Genomic DNA, 19462 nt, shown 5'->3' with positions numbered 1-19462 from the left:
GGGGAGGGAGAGAAGGGGGGGAGAGACGGGAGGAAGAGGGGGAGAAGGGAGGAAGAGGGGGAGAAGGGAGGAGGGGAGGGAGAGACGGGATGAAGAGGGGGAGAAGGGAAGAAGAGGGGGAGAAGGGAGAGAGGGGGAGAAGGGAGAGAGGGGAGAAGGGAGGGAGAGAAGGGAGGGAGGGGGAGGGAGAGAGTGAGGGAGGGGGAGGGAGAGAAGTGAGGGAGGGGGAGGGAGAGAAGGGAGAGAAGGGAAGGAGGGGGAGGGAGAGAAGGGAGGGAGGGGGAGGGAGAGAAGGGAGGGAGAGAAGGGAGGAGAAGGGAGTGAGAGAAGGGAGGGAGGGGGAGGGAGAGAAGTGAGGAAGGGAGAAAGAGAGAAGGGAGGGAGGGGGAGGGAGAGAAGTGAGGGAGTGGGAGGGAGAGAAGGGAGGGAGGGGGAGGGAAAGAAGGGAAGGAGGGGGAGGAAGAGAAGTGAGGGAGTGGGAGGGAGAGAAGGGAGGGAGGGGAAGGGAGAGAAGGGAGGGAGGGGGAGGGAGAGAAGGGAGGGAGGGGAGGGAGAGAAGGGAGTGAGGGGGACGGAGAGAAGGGAGGGAGGGGAGGGAGAGAAGGGAGTGAGGGGGAGGGAGAAAAGGGAGGGAGGGAGAGGGAGAGACGGGAGGAAGAGGGGGAGAAGGGAGGAAGAGGGGAGAAGGGAGGGAGGGAGAGACGGGAGGAAGAGGGGGAGAAGGGAGGAAGAGGGGGAGAAGGGAGGGAGTGGGAGAAGCGAGGGAGGGAGGGGGAGAAGGCAGGGAGGGGGAGGGGGAGAAGGGAGGGAGGGGTAGGGAGGATGGGGAGGGAGGAGAGGAGAGGGAGGCTGAACGGGCCCAAGACTTCTGATGGGGCCCACCCCCAGCAACGGATTTAAAGGTAGGTGGCCGGGGGTGGGGGGGAGGAAGTGGGAGCGGGAGTCCAGTCGGGTCGGGGAGCAGGGAGCGGTCGTCGGGGGGGTTGGGACGGTCCGGAGTCGGGTCGGGTCCAGGGGCGGTGAGGGGGGAGCGGGTGTCGGGTCGGGTCCTGTCCTGGGGCAGGGGTTGGGTAGGGTCAGGTCCGGACCGGGTGCGGGGGCAGCGGGGGGGGAGCGGGAGTCGAGTTGGGTCAGGTCAGGTCCGGTCCGAGAGCGGGGGGTGGGGGGGCGGGAGTCGAGTCAGGTCGGGTCCGGGCTCGGGTCGGGGAGGGGGAAGTGGGAGCGGGAGTCGAGTCGGGTCCGGGGCGGGAGTCGGGTCGGGGAGGGGGAAGTGGGAGCAGGAGTCGGGTCGGGTCGGGGGGCAGTGGGGGGAAGTGGGGGTCGGGTCGGGTCGGGGGGCAGTGGGGGGAAGTGGGGGTCGGGTCGGGTCCGGGGGCGGGGGCGGGGGGGGAAGTGGGAGCGGGAGTCGGGTCGGGTCCGGGGGCGGGGGGGGGGGAAATGGGGGTCGGGTCGGGTCCGGGGGCGGGGGGGGGAAGTGGCAGCGGGCGTCGGGTCGGGTCCGGGGGCGGGGTGGGGGGGGAAGTGGGAGCGGGAGTCGAGTCGGGTCCGGGGGCGGGGCGGGAGTTGGGTCGGGGAGGGGGAAGTGGGAGCGGGAGTCGGGTCGGGTCGGGGGGCGGGAAGCGGGGGTCGGGTCGGGTCTGAGGGCGGGGGGTGGGGGGGAAGCTGTGGTCGGGTCCGGTCCGGGGGCAGTGGGGAGGAGCGGGCGTCAGGGGCGGGAGTCGGGTCGGGTCGGATCCGGGGGTGGGGGGGGGAAGCGGGGGTCGGGTCCGGGGGCGGTGAGGGGGATGCGGAGTCAGGTTCGATCCGGTCAGGACTTGGAAGAAGGGACTGAGTGTAATGTAGCCAAGTTTGCTGATGATACAAAGATGGGAGGAAATGTAATGTGTGAGGACGACACAAAAAATCTGCAAAAGGACATAGACAGGCTAAGTGAGTGGGCAAAAATTTGGCAGATGGAGTATAATGTTGAAAAGTGTGTGAAAAATGGCAGAAAAAATCAAAAATCAAGTTATTATTTAAATGGAGAAAGTTTGCAAAGTGCCGCAGTACAGCAGGACCTGGGGGTACTTGTGCATGAAATGTAAAAGGATAGTATTTAGGTACAGCAAGTGATCAGGATGGCCAATGCAAAGGGGATGGAGTATAAAAGCAGGGAAGTATTGCTACAGCTATACAGGGTATTGGTGAGGCCACACCTGGAATACTGCGTGCAGTTTTGGTTTCCATATTTACGAAAGGATAAACTTGCTTTGGAGGAAGTTCAGAGAAGATTCACTCGGTTGATTCCGGGGATGAGGGAGTTGACTTATGAGGAAAGGTTGAGTAGGCTGGGCCTCTACTCATTGGAATTCAGAAGAATGAGAGGTGATCGTATCGAAACGTATAAGATTATGAGGTGAATGCAGAGAGGATGTTTCTACTGATGGGGGAGACTAGAATTAGAGGGCATGATCTTAGAATAAGGGGCCGCCCATTTAAAACATAGATGAGGAGAAATTTCTTCTCCCAGAGGGTTGTAAATCTGTGGAATTCGGTGCCTCAGAGAGTTGTGGAAGCTGGGACATTGAATAAATTTAAGACAGAAATAGACAGTTCTTAAGCGATACGGGGATAAGAGGCTAAGAAATAGCCAATTAGATCAGCCATGATCTAATTGAATGGTGGAGCAGGCTCGAATGGCTGTATGGCCTACTCCTGTTCCTATTTCTTATGTTCTTATACAATTGGCCTTCCTGATCACTTGCTGTACCTGCATATTATCCTTTTGTATTTCATGTACAAGTACCCTCAGGTCCCGCTGTACTGCGACACTTTGCAATCTTTCTCCATTTAAATAATAACTTGCTCTTTGACTTTTTCTGCCAAAGTGCATGACCTCACACTTTCCAACATTACACTCCATCTGCCAAATTTTTGCCCACTCACTTAGCCTGTCTGTGTTCTTTTGTGGATTTTTTTGTGTCGTCCTCAAACATTGCTTTTCCTCCCATTTTTGTATCGTCAGCAAACTTGGCTATGTTACACTCAGTCCCTTCTATCAAGTCGTTAATATAGATTATAAATAGTTGGGGTCCCTGCACTGATCCCTGCGGCACCCCACTAGTTACTGATTGCCAACCCGAGAATGAACCATTTATCCCGACTCCCTGTTCTCTGTTAGTTAGCCAATCCTCTATCCATGCTAATATATTATCCCCAACCCCGTAAACTTTTATCTTGTGCAGTAATCTTTCATGTCATCATCATCATCATCATAGACAGTCCCTCGGAATCGAGGAAGACTTGCTTCCACTTTTAGCATGAGTTCTTAGGTGGCTGTACAGTCCAATACAAGACCACGGTCTCTGTCACAGGTGGGACAGATAGTCTTTGAGGGAAAGGGTGGACAGTGAGCCTGGTTTGCAGCACGCTCCTTCCGCTGCCTGCACTTGATTTCTGCATGCTCTCGGCGACAATACTCGAGGAGCTCAGCGCCCTCCCGGATGGACTTCCTCCACTTCAGGCGATCTTTGGCCAGGGACTCCCAGGTGTCAGTGGGGATGTTGCACTTTATCAGGGAGGCTTTCAGGATGTCATTATAACGTTTCCTCTGCACGCCTTTGGTTCGTTTGCCGTGGTCGAGCTCCGAGTAGAGCGCTTGCTTTGGGAGTCTCGTGTCTGGCATACGAACACTATGGCCCGCCCAGCGGAGCTGATCAAGTGTCAAATGCCTTCTGGAAGTCCAAATACACCACATCTACTGGTTCCCCTTTATCCACCATGTTCGCCATGTGGGACGTTGTCAAAAGATAGCTAAAATCCATCAAACATGCTCCCCTCATTTACCCTCCTTGTTATCTCTTCACAAAATTCTACCAAGTTAGTCAGATACATTCTTCCTGTAATAAATCCATGCTAAGACGGGAAGAGGCTCATGTGGGGCATAAATGCCGGCATTGACCTGTTGGGCCGAATGGCCTGTTTCTATGCTGTACATTTTGTGTAAATCTGGAGCAGCAGTGAGGTAAAATCTCGTCGTGTAAACCGTAAATCTCACCTGAAAGCCAATCCTTGTCTCTGGACATTGTTTTGTTATTTAAGTAAGTAAAAGTTTCAATTTTGTGCTTTGATGCTGGGCAGTTTCTGTAATTCCGCAATGGTGTTGTGGGGTGATTTAAGGGACAGGCCATGTTACACACTATTACACAGCAGACTGTCATGTTTGTAACCTTCACATAACTGTAACCAATATGTAACAATACTGTATACAACTGTGAAATACACACCTTGACCACAGGATGTGAACTTGTGGGAGACACGCCTCACCTGGTCAGCCAGGTACTTAAAGGGAGGTTCCAGGCAGGCTCAGCACTGCTTGGTCCTGGGAATAAAGGGGCAGGTCATGTAGTGACCTTGTCTGCAGTACATGCCTCGTGTGACTTTACAGTACAGTGCAGAGACACTACACAGACATGCTCGGAATGACCTGTATCTTTCTTTTCCCAACAGGTGGAGCATTGATTGTCCAGAAAGGCTGTGTATCTGAGAACATTTGCCAAAGCCCCAAATTGTCAACATTCGGAGTACAAACCACTTCTGACACCTTTTGCTGCAAGGGCAACCTGTGCAACAACGAGACGACCCTCCCAGGTACCAATCATCGGCATGGGTTACAAGCGGTACTGAGTTCTACTGTGCTCGGGTGTTGAGTCTAATATTCTACTTTCATTCCACTCAAGGACTGCAGTGCCACTCATGTATCAGTGCGACTGGAGAGTGTCAATCCAAACCAATACAATGCGCCTCTTTAAGCTGCAGGTCACTCCACATCAAACAAACCGTTGGTAAGTAATCTGCGGCAACCCGTGGTTAAAACATGTCGGAATATTAACTGTTAATACGTTGGGTTCGATATTAGATGCTACAATATACATCGATATATCAAGGCATTTTATAAAGTACCAGCAGCAGCAACTTGCATTTATACAGCGACTTTAACGTAGTAAACACCCCATGGCGCGACACGGGGGCAATTATCAAACAAATGTTGACAGCGAGCCACATAAGGAAATATTAGGGAAGGTCAAAGAGGTATGTTTTATGGAGCATCTTAAAGGAGGAGCGAGAGGCAGAGAGGTTTAGGGAGTGAGTTCCAGAGCTTGGGGCCCAGGCAGCTGAAGGCACCGCCACCAATGGCAGGGGATGCACAAGAGGGCAGAATTAGAGGATCGCAGATATATCGGAGGATTGTAGGGGCTGAAAGCGGGACCAGAGAAAGTGGGGGCGGGGGGCAGGGGATTGGATGGATTGGAAAACAAGGATGAAAAGTTTGAAATGACCACATAATAGACTGGTTAGCAAAATAGAGCTGGAATGGATACGAGGGGCCGAATGTCCTCCTTTAATGTACATATTGATTGGGCGAACCAAACTGGTAGCAATGCGGTGGAGGAGGATGTCCTGGAGTGCATTAAGGATGGTTTTCGAGACCAATATGTCGAAGAACCAACTAGAGGGCTGGCCATCCTAGACTGGGTGATGTGTAATGAGAAAGGACTAAATAGCAATCTTGTTGTGAGGTCCCTTGGGAAAGAGTGATCATAATATGGTAGAATTGTTTTTTAAAATGGAGAGTGACACAGAGACGAGGGTCCTGAACTTAAGGAAAGGTAACTTCGATGGTATGAGACGTGAATTGGCCAGAATAGACAGGCGAATGATACTTAAAGGGTTGATGGTGGATCGGCAATCGCAGACATTTAAATATCACATGGATGAACTTCAACAATTGTACAGCCCTGTCTGGAGTAAAAAATAAAACGGGGAAGGTGGCTCAACCGTGGCTAACAAGGGAAATTAAGGATAGTGTTAAATCCAAGGAAGAGGCATATAAATTGGCCAGAAAAAGCAGCAAACATTAAGACTAGGAAAATGTTACAATTCAGCAGAGGAGGACAAAGGGTCTAATTAGGAGGGGGAAAATAGAGTATGAGAGGAAGCTTGCAGTGAACATAAAAACCGACAGCAAAAGCTTCTATAGATATGTGAAGAGAAAAAGATTAGTGAAGATAAACGTAGGTCCCTTACAGTCAGATTCAGGTGAATTTATAATGGGGAACAAAGAACTGGCGGACCAGTTGAACAAATACTTTGGTTCTGTCTTCACGAAGGAAGACACAAATAACCTTCCGGAAATACTAGGGGACCGAGGGTCCAGTGAGAAAGAGGACCTGAGGGAAATCCTTATTAGGTGGGAAATTGTGATAGGGAAATTGATGGGATTGAAGGCCGATAAATCCCCGGGGCCTGATAGTCTGCATCCCAGAGTACTTAAGCAAGTGACCCTAGAAATAGTGGATGGATTGGGGATCATTTTCCAACAGTCTATCAACTTTGGATCAGTTCCTATGGACTGGAGGGTAGCTACTGTAATACCACTTTTTAAAAAAGGAGGGAGAAAGAAAACGGGGAATTATAGATTGGTTAGCCTGTGGGGACAATGTTGGAATGAATTATTAAAGATGAAATAGCAGCGCATTTGGAAAGCAGTGACAGGATCGGTCCAAGTCAGCATGGATTTATGAAAGGGAAATCATGCTTGACAAATCTTTTAGAATTTCTTCAGGATGTAACTAGTAGAGTGGACAAGGGAGAACCAGTGGATGTGGTGTATTTGGACTTTCAAAAGGCTTTTGACAAGGTCCCACAAAAGAGATTGGTATGCAAAATTAAAGCACATGGTATTGGGGGTTATGTACTGACATAGATGGAGAACTGGTTGGCAGACAGGAAGCAGAAAGTCGGGATAAACAGGTCCTTTTCAGAATGGCAAGCAGTAACTAGTGGAGTGCCGCAGGGCTCAGTAATGGGACCCCAGCTATTTACAATATACATTAATGATTTAGATGAAGGAATTGAGTGTAATATCTCCAAGTTTTCTTCTGACACTAAACTGGGTGGCGGTGTGAGCTGTGAGGAGGATACTAAGAGACTGCAGGGTGACTTGGACAGGTTAGGTGAGTGCGCAAATGCATGGCAGATGCAGTATAATGTGGATAAATGGGAGGTTATCCACTTTGGTGGAAAAAACAGAAAGGCAGAATATTATCTGAATGGCGACAGATTAGGAAAAGGGGAGTTGCAACGAGACCTGGGTGTCATTGTACATCAGTCATTGAAAGTTGGCATGCAAGTGCAGCAGGCGGTGAAGAAGGCAAATGGCATGTTGGCCTTCATAGCTAGGTGATTTGAGTATCGGAGCAGAGAGGTCTTACTGCAGTTGTGCTGGGCCTTGGTGAGGCCTCACCTGGAATATTGTGTGCAGTTTTGGTCTCCTAATCTGAGGAATGACGTTCTTGCTATTGAGGGAGTGCAGTGAAGGTTCACCAGACTGATTCCCGGGATGGCAGGACTGACATATGAGGAGAGGCTGGATCGACTGGGCCTGTATTCACTGGAGTTTAGAAGGATGAGAGGAGATCTCATAGAAACATATAAAATTCTGACAGGATTGGACAGGTTTGAGGCAGCAAGAATGTTCCCGATACTGGGGAAGTCCATAACCAGGGGTCACAGTCTAAGGATAAGGGGTAAGCCATTTAGGACCGCGATGAGGAGAAACCTCTTCAGTCAGAGTTGTTAACCTGTGGAATTCCCTACCGCAGGGAGTTGTTGATGCCAGTTCATTGGCTATATTCAAGAGAGAGTTAGATATGGCCCTTACGGCTAAATGGATCAAGGGGTATGGAAAGAAAGCAGGAAAGGGGTACTAAGGTGAATGATCAGCCATGATCTTATTGAATGGGGTGCAGGCTTGAAGGGACGAATGGCCTACTCCTGCACCTATTTTCTATGTTTCTATGTTTCAAGTATCTCACCCATGTTAGTGTCCTTCATTATTTACGTAGAATTTACAGTACAGAAACATAGAAAATAGTTGCAGGAGTAGGCCAGTCATCAGGGAAAATGTTGGAATCAATTATTAAAGATGAAATAGCAGCGCATTTGGAAAGCAGTGACAGGATCGGTGAAAGACAGCATGGATTTATGAAAGGGAAATCATGCTTGACAAATCTTCTCGAAATTTTTTGAGGATGTAACTGGTCGAGTGGACAAGGGAGAACCAGTGAATGTGGTGTATTTGGACTTTCAAAAGGCCTTTGACAAGGTCCCACACAGGAGATTGGTGTGCAAAATTAAAGCACATGATATTGGGGGTAATGTGCTGATGTGGATAAAGAACTGGTTGGCAGACAGGAAGCAGAGTGGGAATAAACGGGTCCTTTTCAGAATGGCAAGCAGTGACGAGTGGGGTGCCGCAGGGCTCAGTGCTGGGATCCCAGCAATTTACAATATACATTAATGATTTAGGTGAAGGAATTGAGTGTAATATCTCCAAGTTTGTAGATGACACTAAGCTGGGTGGCGGTGTGAGCTGTGAGGAGGATGCTTAGAGGCTGCAGGGTGACTTGGACAGGTTAGGTGAGTGGGCAACGCATGGCAGGTGCAGTATAATATGGATAAATGTGAGGTTATCCACTTTGGTGGCAAAAACATGAAGGCAGAATATTATCTGAATGGCGGCGGATTAGGAAAAGGGGAGGTGCAACGAGACCTGGGTGTCATAGTATATCAGTCATTGAAATTTGACATGCAGGTACAGCAGCCGGTGGAGAAGGCACATGGCCTTCATAGCTAGGGGATTTGAGTACAGGAGCAGGGAGATCTTACTGCAGTTGAACAGGGCCTTAGTGAGGCCTCACCTGGAATATTGTGTTCAGTTTTGGTCTCCTCATCTGAGGAAGGGTGTTCTTGCTATTGAGGGAGTGCAGCGAAGGTTCACCAGACTGATTCCAGGGATGGCCGGACTGTCATATGAGGAGAGACTGGATCAACTGGGCCTTTATTCACTGGAGTTTAGAAGGATGAGAGGGGATCTCATAGAAACGTATAAGATTCTGACGGGACTGGACAGATTAGATGCGGGAAGAATGTTCCCGATGTTGGGGAAGTCCAGAACCAGGGGACACAGTCCTAGGATAAGGGGGAGGCCATTTAGGACTGAGATGAGGAGAAACTTCTTCACTCAGAGAGTTGTTAACCTATGGAATTCCCTGTCGCAGAGAGTTGTTGATGCCAGTTCATTGGATCTATTCAAGAGGGAGTTAGATATGGCCCTTACAGCTAAGGGGATCAAAGTGTATGGAGAGAAAGCAGGAAAGGGGTACTGAGGGAATGATCAGCCATGATCTCATTGAATGGCGATGCAGGTTCAAAGGGCCGAATGGCCTACTCCTGCACCTATTTTCTATTTTTCTATGTTTAGAACTTTGCTGTAATGTGGCCCTTTTTGATCTTTGCTGTGGGTTTCTCTGCCCTCCACTTTTACTTTTCTTCTTTTTTTCTTTTACTTCTGCCCCCATTTTACTTCCCTCTGTCTCCCTGTATAGGTTCCCATCCCCCTGCCATATTAGTTTAATTGAAGGCTGCCCACAACCCTGGGACCAGAACGTTACATGAAGTTAACTGCCTTCAGGAGAATGGAGGCAGAAACCTGGTCACAGAGTCACAAGAACATAAGAAATAGGAGCAGGAGTCGGTCCTCTGGCCCCTCGAGCCTGCTCCGATGTTCAATAAGATCATCGACCCCACCTCCACTTTACCGCCCGATCCACATATCCCTTGATTCCCATCGTATCCAAAAAACTGTCTATCTCAGCCTTCAATATACTCAACGACTGAGCATCCATAGCCCTCTGGGGTGGAGAATTCCAAAGATTCACAACCCGCTGAGTGAAGAAATTCCTACTCTTCTCAGTCTTAAATGATCGCCCCCTTATCCTGAGACTGTGACCACGAGCTCTCGACTCCCCAGCCTGGGGAAACAACCTCTCAGCATCTAGCCTGTCAATCCCCCTCAGAATCTTTTATGTTTCCATGAGATCACCTTTTATTCTTCTAAACTCCAGAGAGTATCGGGCCAATCTACTCAATCTCTCCTCATAGGACCCCCTCTCATCCCAGGATCATTGGAGTGAGCCTTTGCTGCACCGCCTCTAAGTTAAGTATGTCCTTCCGCAGATACGGAGACCACAGTACTCCAGGTGTGGTCTCATCAAAGCCCTGTAGAATTGTAGCAAGACTTCCTTCTGTGGTCCTCACAGTTTGTGCTGGATCTATAGCTGAATAGAGTCCGTGGTTGTATTTTTTCAGGTGGAACATCCTACAATTTTCTCGTTAATGGCTGTGGGAACTGTACTGGAACACAGTCCATCAATGTCGGTGCACTCTCACTGCACATGGCTGATCGATGCTGCCAATCTGACCTCTGCAACAACCAAACGAACACAGGTATGGTACAAGCAAGCTCATAGGAAGGTTGTGGGTTATGAGCATTGCAATGTATTACCAGGTATTTACAGCACAGAAACAGGCCATTCGGCCCAACAGGTCCATGCCAGTGGATATGCTCCACACGAGCCTCCTCCCACCCTTCTTCATCTCACCCTATCCTTCTATTCCTTTCTCCCTCATGTGTTTATCCAGCTTCCCCTTAAATGCATCTATGCTCCTCGCCTCAACCCCTCCCTGTGGTCGCGAGTTCCACAGTCTCACCACTCACTGGGTAAAGATGTTTCTCTGAATTCTCATTGGATTTATTAGTGACAATCTTATATTTATGGCCCCTCGTTGGTCTCGCCCACAAGTGCAAACATCTACCCTATCAAACCTTTTGACAATCTTGAAGATCAGGACACCCCTCAGTCTTCTCTTTTCTAGAGAATGGAACCCCAGCCTGCCCAATCTTTCCTGATAGTTATAACCTCTCAGTTCTGGTATCATTCTAGTAAATCTTTCTTGCACCTTCTCCCGTGCCTCGACATCTTTTTTATAGAAACATAGAAACATGGAAAAATAGGTGCAGGAGTAGGCCATTCGGCCCTTCGAGCCTGCACCGCCATTCAATAAGATCATGGCTGATCATTCCTTCAGTACCCCTTTCCTGCTTTCTCTCCATACCCCTTGATCCCCTTAACCATAAGAGCCATTTCTAACTCCCTCTTGAATATATCCAGTGATCTGGCATCAACAACTCTCTTTGGCAGGGAAATCCACAGGTTAACAACTCTCTGAGTGAAGAAGTTTCTCCTCATCTCAGTCCTAAATGACCTAACCCTTATCCTAAGACTATGTCCCCAGGTTCTGGACTTTCCCAACATCGGGAATATTCTTCCCACATCTAACCTGTCCAGTCCCGTCAGAATCTTATATGTTTCTATGAGATCCCCTCTCATCCTTCTAAACTCCAGTGAATAAAGGCCCAGTTGATCCACTCTCTCCTCATATGACAGCCCAGCCTTCCCTGGAATCAGTCTGGTGAACTTTCGCTGCACTCCCTCAATAGCAAGAACGTCCTTCCTCAGACTAGGAGACCAAAACTAAACACAATATTTAAGATGAGGCCTCACTAAGGCCCTGTACAACTGTAGGAAGACCTCCCTGCTTCTATATTCAAATCCCCTAGCTATGAAGGCCAACATACCATTTGCCTTCTTTACCGCCTGCTGTACCTGCGTGCCCACTTTCAGCGACTGATGAACCATGACACCCAGGTCTCGTTGCACCTCCCCTTTTCCTAGTCTGCCACCATTCAGATAATATTCTGCCTTTGTGTTTTTGCCCCCAAAATGGATAACCTCACATTTATCCACATTATACTGCATCTGCCATGCATTTGCCCACTCTCCTAACTTGTCCAAGTCACCCTGCAGCCTCTTAGCATCCTCCTCACAGCTCACACCGCCACCCAGTTTAGTGTCACCTGCAAACTTGGAGATATTACACTCAATTCCTTCATCCAAATCGTTAATGTATATTGTAAAGAGCTGGGGTCCCAGCACTGAGCCCTGTGGCACTCCACTCGTCACTGCCTGCCATTCTGAAAAGGACCTGTTTATCCCGACTCTCTGCTTCCTGTCTGCCAACCAGTTCTCTATCCATGTCAGTATATTACCCCCAAAACCATGTGCTTTGATTTTGCACAACAATCTCTTGTGTGGGACCTTGTCAAAAGCCTTCTGAAAGTCCAAATACACCACATCCACTGGTTCTCCCTTGTCCACTCTGCTAGTTACATCCTCAAAAAATTCCAGAAGATTCGTCAAGCATGATTTCCCCTTCATAAATCCATGCTGACTTGGACCGATCCTGTCACCGCTTTCCAAATGCGCTGCTATTTCGTCCTTCATGATCGATTCCAACATTTTCCCCACTACTGATGTCAGGCTAACCGGTCTATAATTACCCGTTTTCTCTAACCCTCCTTTTTTAAAAAGTGGTGTTACATTAGCTACTCTCCAGTCCATGGGAACTGATCCAGAGTTGATAGAGTGTTGGGAAATGATCACCAATGCATCCACTATTTCTAGGGCCACTTCCTTGAGCACTCTGGGATGCAGACGATCAGGCCCCGGGGATTTATCGGCCTTAAATCCCATCAATTTCCCTAACACAATTTCCCGCTTAATAAGGATATCCTTCAGTTCCTCCTTCTCACTAGACCCTCGGTCCCCTAGTACCTTCGGAAGGTTATTTGTATCTTCCTTAGTGAAGACAGAACCGAAGTATTGGTTCAATTGGTCTGCCATTTCTTTGTTCCCCATTATAATTTCACCTGAATCCCGACTGCAAGGGACCTACGTTTGTCTTTAGTAATCTTTTTCTCTTCACATATTTGTAGAGGCTTTTGCAGTCAGTTTTTATATTCCCTGCAAGCTTCCGCTCGTACTCTATTTTCCTCCTCTTAATTAAATCCTTAGTCCACCTCTGTTGAATTCTAAATTTCTCCCAGTCCTCAGATTTGCTGCTTTTTCCATCCAATTTATATGCCTCTTCCTTGGCTTTAATACTATCCTTAATTTCCTTTGTTAGTCATGGTTGAGCCACCTTCCCAGTTTTATTTTTACTCCAGACAGGGATGTACATTTGCTGAAGTTCATCCATGTGATCTTTAAATGTTTGCCATTGCTTATCCACCGTCAACCCTTTGAGTATCGTTTGCCAATCTATTCTAGCCAATTCACGCCTCATACCGTCGAAGTTACCTTTCCTTAAGTTCAGGACCCTAGTTTCCGAATTAACTTTGTCACTCTCCATCTTAATAAGGAATTCTACCATATTATGGTCACTATTCCCCAAGGGGCCTCGCACAACAAGATTGATAATTAGTCCCTTCTCATTACACATCACCCAGTCTAGGATGGCCAGCTCCCTGGTTGGCTCCTTGACATATTGGTCCAGAAAACCATCCCTAAGACACACAAGGAAATCCTCCTCCACCGCATTGCTACCAGTTAGGTTAGCCCAATCAATGTGTAGATTAAAGTCGCCCATGATTACTGCTGAACCTTTATTGCACACATCCCTTATTTCTTGTTTGATGCTGTCCCCAACCTCACTACTACTATTTGGTGGTCTATACACAACACCCACTAGCGTTTTCTGCCCTTTGGAATTCCGCAGCTCCACCCATACCGATTCCACATCATCCAGGATAATATGCAATCCGAACTGTTCGCAGTGCTCCAAGTGTGGTCTAACCAAGATTCTGTACAAGTTTAATATAACTTCTCTGCTTTTCAATTCTATCCCTCTCGAAATGAACCCCAGTACTTTGTTTGCTTTTTTAATGACCTAATTAACCTGTGTTGCCACTTTTAGTGATGTATCTGTACCCCCAGATCCCTCTGTTCCTCTACTCCATTAAGTATGTGGCCTCCTCCTTCCTACCAAAATGTATTACCTCGCACTTATCTATATTGGAACCCAGTTTAGGTGATATTGCACTAGGCAGCGGGTGAAGAAACTTGCCCATACTGCTCAGTGTACCTTTAAATGTTAACCCCTCAATCCCCGGAAATAAAAAACTCACTCTACCTTCTCTAAACAAGACACAACACAGAGGAATGTTAACAGTGATGGTTGTATAACATCAACACTAAATCTCGTCCAATTGGAGTTTATAATATTCCAGAAGAACTTGCATTTATACAGCATCTTTACTTAAGAACATAAGAAATCGGGAGCAGGAGTAGGCCATATGGCCCCCTCGAGCCCGCTCTGCCATTCAATAAGATCACGGCTGATCTTCTACCTCAATTCTACTTTCCGGCCCGATCCCCATATCCTTTCCTTCCTTTAATGTCAAAAAAGTAGTAAAACGTCCCAAGGAACATAATTAGACAAAGAAATTGACACCGAGCCACATAAGGAGATATTAGGACAGGTGACCTAAAGCTTGGTCAAAGTGGTAGGTGTTAAGGAGCATCTCAAAGGGGAAGAGAGAGGCGGAGAGGTTTAGCGGGGGGAATTCCAGAGTGTAGGGCCTCGGCAGCTGAAGGCACAGCCGCCAATGGTGGGGAGAAGGAAGTGGGGGATGTGCAAAAGGCCAGAATTGTAGGAAAGCAGAGTGCTCAGCGGGTTGTAGGGCTGGAGAAGGTTACAGAGATCGGAAAGGGAGCTGCAGAGATCGGGAGGATGTGAGGAGGGCATAGAGGGATTTGAACAGATACGGGCAATGGCGGACAGGTAAAGACCGTCTGGTATATCCAGCCAGTCCCACAGAAGGCATCACAATCCAGCCGGAACCATGTGATCTCCTGGGAGAGTCAAGAAATCAGGTTGAACACCTAAGCCAATTAGATCGAATAGTCAACTGTTGACGTAGCATGGTACAGACAAGTTACACGTCCCGACTGATGATCAGTCCGATTTACCTGAATTTCGGGCGGTGGTGGGGAGGCAGGAGGGGCGTAACACACTGTTAATGTGATCCCACCCGTTCTGTGATGCTGTCCAAGATGAATTTCTATCCTGGGGGTGTCTGAAGTATGAGGGGCTGGCAGCAGGAGGGAGACACTGACGTGTATCTTCTTGTTTGTTGGTTACAAGAAGCAAACACCACATTGAATGGCCTCGAGTGTTACGGGTGCGTAACGACTTTGAATCAGACGTGTGAAGATCCCAAGGAAACGGTGAAATGTGTCGGGGAGCAGGATTCGTGTCTCCACGGCTCGGGAACAAGTAAGTCTTAGATTTTACTCCATCAATTACCTCCCAATGTGACTCCAATATGACACCAAGCTCTGGAATTCCTTTCCAGAGGACAGAGAGATATAATCAGCAGCAAAATTAGAAATATCACCAAAATTGCAAGGACCAGACTGAGGAATATAGAATAAAATTTCTGGTTATCCAATATTCAGGAATGATAGAGAAGGAAAAAGCATTGGAGGCGTGGCAGTATTGATTAAGAATGATGTTACAGTTCTAAATAGGAAGGATTTAATCGAGGATTCTGGGACTGACGCTATCTGGCTTGAGTTGAGGAACAGAGGGGAAGTTGATACATTGTTGGGAGGTTTTTATGGGGCTCCAAACAGTGAGAAGGAAATAGATGAGCAAATTTGTTGGCAAATTTTAAAGGTGTGCAATAAAATTATGGAGTAGGACTATTAGGACATTTTAATTACCCTCACATGGACTGGGAAAAACACAGTCTAAGGATCGAGAAGGAGAGGAATTTTTGATAAATGTACAGGTGAACTTTCTCGATCGACATGTCTCCAGTCCAACAAGGAAGGAAGCAGTGTTGGATCTGGTTCTGGGAAATAAACTTGGGCAAGTGGAATGTGTTACAGTAGGAGATCATCAAGCTAACACTGACCACAATATAATTCGGTTTAGATTAATTCCAGAAAGAGACCAGAAAATATCGAAGGTAAACTGCTCAACTGGGGAAGAGCTAATTTCAGTGATTTAAGAAGGGACCCAGCACAGGTAGACTGGAAAAGGTGATTGCAGGGTAAAGCAGTAATGGAGCATTGGAAGGCATCCAGGGAAGAGATAGTTCAGGTACAAACTAGGTATATTCCTTTGAAGGGAAAATATAAGAGTGTATCAGAAAGTGGGATCAAAGCAGGGAAAAATGGTAAAAAAAACAAAATTAAAAGTTCTTTATCTGAATGCATGTAGCATTCGTAACAAGATAGATGAGTTGACGGCACAAATTGATATAAATGGGTATGATCTTATGAGGAAAGGTTGAGTAGGGTGGGCCTCAACTCATTGGAATTCAGAAGAATGAGAGGTGATCTTATCGAAATGTATCAGATTATGAGGGGGCTTGACAAGGTGGATACAGAGAGGATGTTTCCACTGATGGGGGAGACTAGAACTAGGGGGCATGATCTTAGAATAAGGGGCCGCCCATTTAAAACAGAGATGAGGAGAAATTTCTTCTCTCAGAGGGTTGTAAATCTGTGGAAGTCGCTGCCTCAGGGAGCTGTAGAAGCTGGGACATTGAATAAATTTAAGACAGAAATAGACAGTTTCTTAAGAGATAAGGGGTTATGGGGAGCGGGCAGGGAAGTGGACCTGAGTCCATGATCAGATCAGCCATGATCTTACTGAATGGTGGAGCAGGCTCGAGGGGCTATATGGCCTACTCCTGCTCCTATTTCTTATGTTCTTATGTTGTATAAATGGATTTTAGGAAGACATTCGGCAAAGTGCCACAGGAGGTTTATTAAGAAGACGGAAGTCCGTGGAATTAAGGGGAAAATGGAGGTTATGGATATGGAATTGGTTCAGTGACAGGAAGCAAAGGCTGGTGTTGGATGTGTGTTTTTCAGACTGGGAGATGGTTTGCAGTGCTGTTCCCCAATAGTCAGTTTTAGGTCCATTACGCTTTTCATTTTATATAAACGGGTGTAGGGAGCAGTATAATGAAGTTTGCAGGTGATACAAAACTTGGCAAAGTAGTAGATAGTGATGAGGAAAGTTATAGGCTTCAGGATGACGTAGGCAGGATGCTGAAATGGGCAGGAGCTCGGTATTTGTTAGGCTTCAGCTGGAATATCGGGGACAATTCTGGGCGCCACACTTCAGGAAAGATGCCTTAGAAAGCGTACAGAGGAGGTTCACCGGGATGTTACCAGGAATGAGGAACTTCAGTTATGAGGAAAGGTTGGAAAAGTTTGGATAGTTCTCCTTGGAACAGAGAAGGTGGCCCAAAAGAGGTTTTCAGGATGAAGAGAGGGTTTTGCTGGAGTTGATAGAGAAAAACTATTCCCTCTGGTGAGTGGGTCAAAACCAAAGGTCATCATAGAAACATAGAAACATAGAAAATAGGTGCAGGAGTAAGCCATTCGGCCCTTCTAGCCTGCACCGCCATTCAATGAGTTCATGGCTGAACATGTAACTTCAGTACCCCATTCCTGCTTTCTCGCCATAACCCTTGATCCCCCGAGTAGTAAGGACTTCATCTAACTCCTTTTTGAATATATTTAGTGAATTGGCCTCAACTACTTTCTGTGGTAGAGAATTCCACAGGCTCACCACTCTCTGGGAGAACAAGTTTCTCCTCATCTCGGTCCTAAATGGCTTACCCCTTATCCTTAGACTGTGACCCCTGGTTCTGGACTTCCCCAACATTGGGATCATTCTTCCTGCATCTAACCTGTCTAACTCCGTCAGAATTTTAAATGTTTCTATGAGGTCCCCTCTCATTCTTCTGAACTCCAGTGAATATAAGCCGAGTTGATCCAGTCTTTCTTGATAGGTCAGTCCCGCCATCCCGGGAATCAGTCTGGTGAACCTTCGCTGCACTCCCTCAATAGCAAGAATGTCCTTCCTCAGGTTAGGAGACCAAAACTGTACACAATACTCCAGGTGTGGCCTCACCAAGGCCCTGTACAACTGTAGCAACACCTCCCTGCCCCTGTACTCAAATCCCCTCGCTATGAAGGCCAACATGCCATTTGCTTTCTTAACCGCCTGCTGTACCTGCATGCCAACCTTCAATGACTGATGTACCATGACACCCAGGTCTCGTTGCACCTCCCCTTTTCCTAATCTGTCACCATTCAGATAATAGTCTGTCTCTCTGTTTTTACCACCAAAGTGGATAACCTCACATTTATCCACATTATACTTCATCTGCCATGCATTTGCCCACTCACCTAACCTATCCAAGTCGCTCTGCAGCCTCATAGCATCCTCCTCGCAGCTCACACTGCCACCCAACTTAGTGTCATCCGCAAATTTGGAGATACTACATTTAATCCCCTCGTCTAAATCATTAATGTACAGTGTAAACAGCTGTGGCCCCAGCACAGAACCTTGCGGTACCCCACTAGTCACTGCCTGCCATTCTGAAAAGTCCCCATTTACTCCTACTCTTTGCTTCCTGTCTGACAACCAGTTCTCAATTCATGTTAGCACACTACCCCCAATCCCATGTGCTTTAACTTTGCACATTAATCTCTTGTATTTAAATCATGGGCAAAAGATCTCAAGGGGGGATGAGGGGAAACTTTTTCACTCGGAGAGTTGTCGGGATCTGGAACGCTCTCCCTGAAAAGGTGTGGAAGCTGATTCAATGAATAATTTTAAGAGGGAGTTGGACAGGTACTGGAGGATGAGGAAGTTACAGGGTCACATACAAAAGGCGGAGGTGGGGGCACTAAGCACGATTCTGTTTCAAAGAGCCAGTACAGGCACAACGGGCTGAATGGCCTCCTTCTGTGCTGTGAGTTTTTCTGATTCTATGATTGTAATGTTACTTTTCTCAGATAATTTGGTGACAAACATCACCATTAAAGGCTGTGCTTCTCAGAGTATCTGCGACAACCCAGTCCTGCTTCAGTTGTACAGGATTGACCTAAAGCAAGAGTTCTACTGTTGCAAAGGCAGCGGGTGCAACCGTGGGCGAGAGATATCGGAGGTCAGCACGGCGCAGACTACGAAAGCCACTGACACTGTGGCAGTAACCAGCGACAGCCCAGCTGTTGAACATGATCTACCCCGCCTTATACTGCCGTTAATTGTTCTGATACCGTGTCTGTTTTAACCAGGGCTCTGGGGAAATAAAAATATTAATCTCACTCTTGGGCCTCTTTGTTTTCGTTGATTGAAATCCCTCGATGAGATACAAGAACAACAACTTGTATTTATAGAGCACCATGATCTTATTGAAAGGTGGAGCAGGATTGAGGGGCCGAATGGCCTATTCCTGCTCCTATTTCTTATGTTCTCATGTTTAATGTAGTGAAACGTCCCAAGGTGCTTCACAGAAGCGTTATGAGACAAAGAATTTTACACCGAGCCATATAAGGAGAAATTAGGGCAGATGACCAAAAGCTTGGTCAAAGAGGTAGGTATTACGGCCCGTCTTAAAGGAGCAAAGAGAGGTAGAGAGACGGAGAGGTTTAGGAAAGGAATTCAGCGCTGAGGGCCCAGATAGCTGAAGGTACAGCCACCAAAGGTTGAGCAGTAATTATCAGTAATGCTCAAGAGGGTGGATTTAGAGGAACACAGATATCTTGATGGTTGTGGGGCTGGAGGTATTTACAGGGATAGGGAGGGGCGAGGCCATGAGGACAAGGGTGAGAATTTTAAAATTGAGGTGTTGCGCAACCAGGAG

The 19462-nt window shown here is 47.5% G+C and overlaps 1 protein-coding gene and 1 long non-coding RNA gene across 3 annotated transcripts in view; one reads left to right on the top strand and one right to left on the bottom strand.

The window, feature by feature from the left end:
• Nucleotides 1-18894, top strand: part of LOC139240430 (uncharacterized) — a 25470-nt gene extending 6576 nt beyond the window's left edge. Inside the window, exons 5-9 of one of the 2 annotated variants that reach the window (XM_070868949.1) lie at nt 4489-4629; nt 4719-4823; nt 10192-10329; nt 14932-15060; nt 18612-18894. In XM_070868949.1, coding sequence (XP_070725050.1) covers nt 4489-4629; nt 4719-4823; nt 10192-10329; nt 14932-15060; nt 18612-18889 — 791 coding nt within the window. In that variant the 3' untranslated portion in view covers nt 18890-18894. Of the gene's footprint in view, nt 1-4488; nt 4630-4718; nt 4824-10191; nt 10330-14928; nt 15061-18611 lie in introns of both variants that reach the window. The other variant, XM_070868948.1, reaches the window with a different exon arrangement.
• LOC139240378 (uncharacterized) overlaps nt 1-19462 on the bottom strand; it is a 64548-nt gene that overhangs the window by 26740 nt on the left and 18346 nt on the right. The window lies entirely within an intron of this gene.

This window comes from Pristiophorus japonicus, chromosome 31 (assembly GCF_044704955.1).
Source record: "Pristiophorus japonicus isolate sPriJap1 chromosome 31, sPriJap1.hap1, whole genome shotgun sequence".
Classification (NCBI taxonomy): domain Eukaryota; kingdom Metazoa; phylum Chordata; class Chondrichthyes; family Pristiophoridae; genus Pristiophorus; species Pristiophorus japonicus.
Note: the sequence above shows the minus strand (reverse complement) of the source record. Positions and strands in the feature narration are given on the sequence as shown.